The 5,907-nt window shown below is 71.1% G+C and overlaps 2 protein-coding genes across 2 annotated transcripts in view; one reads left to right on the forward strand and one right to left on the reverse strand.

The window, feature by feature from the left end:
* H696_01451 (fused signal recognition particle receptor) overlaps positions 1–1,712 on the forward strand; it is a gene marked incomplete at both ends in the record, with an annotated part of 2,645 nt that extends 933 nt beyond the window's left edge. The window contains 2 exons of the mRNA XM_009495346.1: positions 10–320; positions 431–1,712. Of these exons, the coding sequence (XP_009493621.1) occupies positions 10–320; positions 431–1,712 (1,593 nt within the window). The remainder of the gene's footprint in view (positions 1–9; positions 321–430) is intronic.
* A 230-nt stretch (positions 1,713–1,942) lies between these two features.
* On the reverse strand, positions 1,943–5,253 carry H696_01452 (hypothetical protein; the record flags this gene model as incomplete). The annotated part of the gene is made up of 8 exons (XM_009495347.1): positions 4,708–5,253; positions 3,993–4,566; positions 3,443–3,625; positions 3,123–3,286; positions 2,937–3,026; positions 2,535–2,808; positions 2,375–2,493; positions 1,943–2,225 (listed from the first exon to the last, which is right to left on the reverse strand). Exons 1-8 carry the CDS (start codon positions 5,151–5,153, stop codon positions 1,943–1,945), a joined length of 2,133 nt encoding a protein of 710 aa, XP_009493622.1. The 5' UTR covers positions 5,154–5,253.
* Positions 5,254–5,907: the final 654 nt, after the last annotated feature.

The raw sequence follows: 5,907 nt of genomic DNA on the forward strand, positions 1-5,907 counted from the left end.
CCGATTCAGGCCGTCGTGGACCAGGTGAACCCGGTGATCTATGCGCACCAGCTCCTCCTCCGGTGCCAGGCGGAGTTTGCCCAGGTGTACGAGGCTGATCGGGCCAGCGGCGCCGACACCCCCTCGGCCGATGGTCTGCCCAGCTTCGAGGCCTTCACCGGGACCTTCACCCGGCTGGTGTATGACTTCGAGGACCTCGGCCCGCAGGCGGCCGGCGATGGCCCGGACGCGCCATTCAGCCCGGGGCCCGGGCGCCGTGGCCGCCGCGGCGCCCCCGGCCCGGTGGCTTCCCCCGCCCGGACACCCGGCGGCCCGACCGGGTGCGTGACTCCCCTCCTGCCCCCCTCGCCTTCCGGCGGTCATGGCCCCTGGTCGCCACTAACCAGAGGGGCTTCCCTCCCGCGCCTCCCCGCCCCCCCCCCCCCACCAGCGTGGCGGACACCCCCTCCAAGAAGAAGCGCATGGCCCCGTCCAAGCGGCCCAACTCCGCGTCGGCCGCCGCGCTGGACTTCTCCGACCACACAGGCTCCCTGGCGGAGGACGGCAGCGCGCCCGGCTCGCCGCAAACCCCCGGGCCCCCGGCCGTGGATCTGATCGGCCCGGCGCAGGAGGCCCTGCTGGCGGCGGCCCGGCAGCGCCGTGCCGGGCGCCCTGGCGACGTCCTCGACGCCCAGGACCTCGGCACCGGGCCCGCCGGGGCCGCCCCCCCCGCCAGCAAGCCGGCCTCCCTGCTGAATGGCCTGTTCGGGTCCTTCTCGGCGGCCCTGCGCGGGGACCTGACCGAGGCCCGGCTGGACCCGGCGCTGGAGGAAATCCGCCGGCATCTGGTGGCCAAGAATGTCCCAGCCGACCTGGCCGAGGAGCTGGTGGCCGGGGCCCGGGGGCGCCTGCTCGGCACCCAGGTCGGGCCCTTCCAAAGCGTGCAGCAGGTCATCCGCGATGCCCTGGTGCCGAGCCTCCAGCGGATCCTCACCCCCGGGGCGTCGACCAACCTCCTGCGCGACATCCTGCTGGTGCGCGAGCGCGAGCGGCGCCCCTTCGTCATCACCTTCTGCGGGGTCAACGGCGTGGGCAAGTCCACCAGCCTGTCCAAGGTGGCCTTCCTGCTGCTGCAGAATGGCCTCCGGGTGCTGGTGGCCGCGTGCGACACCTTCCGGTCCGGGGCCGTGGAGCAGCTCCGCCGGCATGTGGACAACCTGTCGCAGTTGTCGGCCGACGCCGGGCTCGATGCCCAGGCCAGCCTCATCGAGCTCTTCGCCCAGGGGTACAGCTCGGACCCGGCGGAGGTGGCGCGCCATGCCATCCGCCACGCCCGGGCCCACGCCTTTGACGTGGTGCTGGTGGACACGGCCGGCCGGATGCAGCACAATCGCAGCCTCATGCAGGGGCTGGCCCGGCTGGTGCAGATCAACCAGCCGGACCGGGTGCTCTTCGTTGGCGAGGCCCTGGTCGGGCATGACGGCGTGGACCAGCTCCGGGAGTTTTCCCGGATCCTGCGCCAGCAGACCGCCGGCGGCGGCGGCTCGGCCAATGCGCGCGGTATCGACGGCATCATCCTCTCCAAGTTCGACACGGTCGAGGACCAGGTGGGCGCGGCGCTGGCCCTCACCTGGACCAGCGGTCAGCCCATCCTCTTCGTCGGCGTGGGCCAGCACTATGTGGATCTGCGCAAATGCAGCGCGGATGCCATCTGCGCGGCGCTCCTGTCCTAGTGGGGGCGTGTGCGTGTGCCCCGGCGCGCCCTCGGCCATGAAATGCACTCTTAGACCTTGCACATATGCGGGCTGTCCCCACGCTCGGGGCAGTGTGGGTGTTCTTGAGATGGGGAGTGTATTTGGAGGGGGGGCTCGCGCCAGGGGGAGGGGGGGAGGGACACACCAGCCAGCAGGCCGACGTGCGCGCGTGCGCGTACACACACACACACGGGCGGGCGGGGGCCCCATCACTTCAGCAGGCCCAGCGACGACAGGTGCAAGTGGAGGAGCTGCTGCGCGCGCTTGGCATCCTCCGCCAGCAGGCTGACGCCCCCGAGGTCGGCCGTGTTGATCTTCAATGTCGGGGACAGGGAGGCGGCTGGGGCCACATTGGGCGGGGTCAACAACCGGGACAGGTTCTCCGGGTCCGACACCTTGTGATGCAGGTGCTCGAAGAGGAAGAGCCGCCGGGGGCTTTGGGAGAACAGGAGCATCAGGTGCATGAGCTCCACACACAAGAGAGAGGGCACACTGCCGGCAAGCGGGGCGGCGGCCGAGCACGGGGTTAGCGCCCGACGCAGGGACGAAAGCGGGGCGAGCATGTCGGACAGGGGGGGGGGGGGGGGGGGGAGCGCGGGGTGTGCCCGCGGGGGGGGGGGGGAGGGAGGGCGAGGACGCACCGCGGGGCCAGGGCACTGATCAGCGCCTCGCGCTCGGCCGTCGGGAAGGCCAGCAGCAGGATGCGCGCGTCGTTGCCATCATTGATGATGGTCCGATCCAGGAGCGAGCAGTTGGCCGGCTGCGGCGGCGCCGGCGCCGGCGCCGGCGCCACGGGGACACCGCTGCCGGAGTGGAAAGCAGCAGGGCCGGCGGCGACCCTCCATCTCCGGAGGTCAGCCGGGCCAGACGCTGCGCCACCTTGTCCAGCTCGTCCTTGGTCGGGCCGGCCGGAGGCTTGCCGTGGGTGGGCGGCGGCACGGCAACCGGCAGCTGAGGCGACGCCGGTGGCGAGGCAGCCGGCAGCGGGCACACCATGTGCAGCAGGTATGACCGGGTGTTGAGCGGGCAGAAGGCCAGGAGTTCCGAGCAGTCCATCGCACTGAGGGAGTGCAGGCTACCGAGGTCATAGGTGCCGCCGAGGAGCGGGGAGGGGCAATCGACACGGGTTAGAAGCCATGGAAGGGGCCCATCATGGAGCAGGAGCTACAGGAGGGAGCCATGCATGTGGGCATGCGCGCGTACAAGGGGATCAGGCGGGTGACAACCTCGGCGGCCTTGGCCGCCTGCGAGGAGAGCACCCCGAGGATGGCAATGGCCAACGCCGGGGAGAGGCTGCCGGCCGGCAAAGCAAGTCAGTGGCCGAAGCAGGGGGCATCATGCGAGGCGGTGCCATATGGTGTGGGGGTGGGAAATGCCAGCGTCACGCACGGGCCATCCACCATGCGGATGAGTAGCTGGAAGACGTCCAGCCGCTGGGAGATGGGAAACAGCTGGAGCACATCCGTGAGGAGGTAGCCCTCGGGCACGCTGTCGGACCGTGCCAGGATGTCCTCCAGGAAGGCGCTCGAGCACTTGTGGAGGGCCACCAAGATCTGCGGGGGGGAGGGGGGGGGGTCAGCATTCGACAAGTACACCGGCAGGCGCTTGCGTGTGCGAGGACATGGGATGCGCGAGGGAGGGGGAGAGAGGGAGAGAGGGAGGGGGGGGGGGGGGGGGGCGGAGGGCAGCACGATGGCCGGCAGACGCACCGCCTGCAACTGGGGCGGGGACTTTCGAAGGCCCAGGAAGTGGTACCACTGGCGGAGGGAGGCCACCGGCGGGACGAAAAGATCAGGCGGGTGAGCTGCAATCTTGCCGCCCAGCAGCCCGGCCGGTGCGGGGGACAGCGTCCGCAAGATCATGTCGAGAGCAACAAGCAGATGGTCATCAACCTGGACGTCGGGGGGAGGGGGGGGGGGGAAGCGGCCGGAAGCAGAGTAAGTGGTGGAGAAAGGAAGAAGGAAAAGTAACATGTAGGCAGCCAAGCAGGCAAACAAGCAAGCGGGGAATCAAGCAAGCGGGGAATCAAGCAAGCGGGCGAGCAAGCAAGCAAGCAGGCGGGCGAGCAGGCAAGCAGGCGGGCGAGCAGGCAAGCAGGCGGGCGAGCAAGCAGCCAAGCGGGCGAGCAAGCAAGCGGACAGCCAAGCAGCCAAGCAGCCAAGCAGCCAAGCAGCCAAGCAGCCAAGCAGCCAAGCAGCCAAGCAGCCAAGCAGACACCCAAGCAGACACCCAAGCAGACACCCAAGCAACCACACGCACCGTGTGGCAATGCTGCAGAACCAGCTCCACCAGCCGGGTGGCTTCCTGATGTGCGAGCGGATCTGGAACATGGTGGTGCGCCAGGGCCCCGGCGAAGACCGTCTGGTTGGCCACAATGATGCACGTCTGGCCGACCGACCCGAGCGCAAAGCGCGACAGGCACGCCCCCCCGGGGAGGAGGAAGGCAAACTCCGTGAGGAAGGCCGCCAGGAAGACGGCCGAGTGCCCGGATGCACAGAGCCCGGCCACCAGCCGGTGCATGTAGGCATACGGGATCCGGGGGAAGTAGGTCTGCCGGGCGGCGGTGGCAGCGGCCCCGGGCCCGGGCAGGACCAGGCGCTGCAGCAGCGACCGCAGCACCAGGACCATCTGCTCGGAGCAGGGGCTGATCCAAAGGGCCAGCTCCAGGCAGGGCTCCAGGCCCAGGGGAACCGGGTCGATGGCCGGCAGCATGGCACACAGGGCCTGGGCCCGGTTGGAGTTGACCGACACCGTTTTCAGGACAGCCTGGATGTCATTGAGCGAGGTGAACTTCGTGGCCAGGCGCGGGGCAAAGGCATTGATGACGGCGAAGCTGGACCGACGGCGCATTGGCCCGGCCCACCGGACGACCGGCCCCGGGGACAGCGGCGTTAGAGCACATGGCGGCGAGGGGGCGGGGGGGGGGGGGGGTGGGGGGGGACGCAATTGGGCGCATGTGCGCGGCGCAACGCACCGCATCGAGTCCGAGGTGCACACGCCCTTGACGAACACCTGCAGCAGGAACTCCCAGGGGATGGCATACGGCGCGATGAGCTGGTTGACCGAGGCCAGCCAGCCGGGGTCCACCTTGTCCCCGAACGCGCGGCCCTGCACCAGCAGGGTCCACAGGGCAGTGGCCGCCTCGTGCGTGAAGGGCCGTGTCCCGCCGGGGGAGGGAGGCCCGCCGGGGGCCGATGCCCCGGGGACCGGCGAAGTGCCAGAACCGCCTGGCGCCCGGGCCGCCGGGGTGAGAAACCACTCCGAGCTGTCGGCCGTGTAGTGGCTCCCCCCGGCGGAGGGGGGCCCGACGGTGGGATACAGCGGCCTCGCCGGCGCCGGCGCCGGCGCCGGCACGCCAGTCAGCACCGCCGGCGCCGGGTAGATCTCGCTGTAGGACGGCGGCGGGGGGTCGGAGGACATTGTCGCGGCGGGGGGTGGCGCAAGGGCAGGCGAGGGGCGATGGGGAGGGGAGCGTGTGCCTCTGTGGACGCAAGGAGGGGGAGGGGAAAGAGGGAGAGATACGCCCGCCGGCCCGCCGGTCGCCTTCTTGAGGGAGGCTGCCCGACCCGATCACCCGCCGGCGTGGGGGGGCGGGGGACCGATGTGGGTGAGGGGAAATCTACACCCACCTGCCATCGGGGCGACCCCCGCCCCCCGGGAAACCGCCGCCCGGCTGGAAGATGGTCACCTCCCCCGAGACGGCGAGGGGGGGGGGGGGGGCGGCAGGGGCGCACGAGCCCAGCCTCGGCCTGGCGGGCGCCGGCGCCTGCCAGCAGCGGGCCGAGAGAAGGCCCCCTTGGCATTCTCCAGGTCCCAGCGTGGCGGACATTCCCTCCGCCCGCCCGCCCGCCCGCGCGCCCGCCCGCGGCCGACAGAGACCGCCCCGGCGGGCCTCGGAAAGAGGCAACTTCCCCATTCGGAGGCGCGCATGTGACTCGCGCCGGATCACGGGGGCGTTATTTTTAAATTCCCGCCATCGACCGAGACTGGCGCGACCGCCGGACCGTTGGCCCTAGGCCCGCCCCTGGGAAAGCTTGATAACCCGGCCCCCTGGGAGCCTCGGCGGCCCTGTGCCCTGAGGCTGCGGCATCTCCCCTCCCCTCCTCGCCTGTGCCGAGCACACCCACCCACCCACCCACACACGCCCACGCCCACGCACACGCACACGCGCGCC

The sequence above is a fragment of the Fonticula alba genome (assembly GCF_000388065.1).
Source record: "Fonticula alba strain ATCC 38817 unplaced genomic scaffold supercont2.2, whole genome shotgun sequence".
NCBI classification, from domain to species: domain Eukaryota; order Rotosphaerida; family Fonticulaceae; genus Fonticula; species Fonticula alba.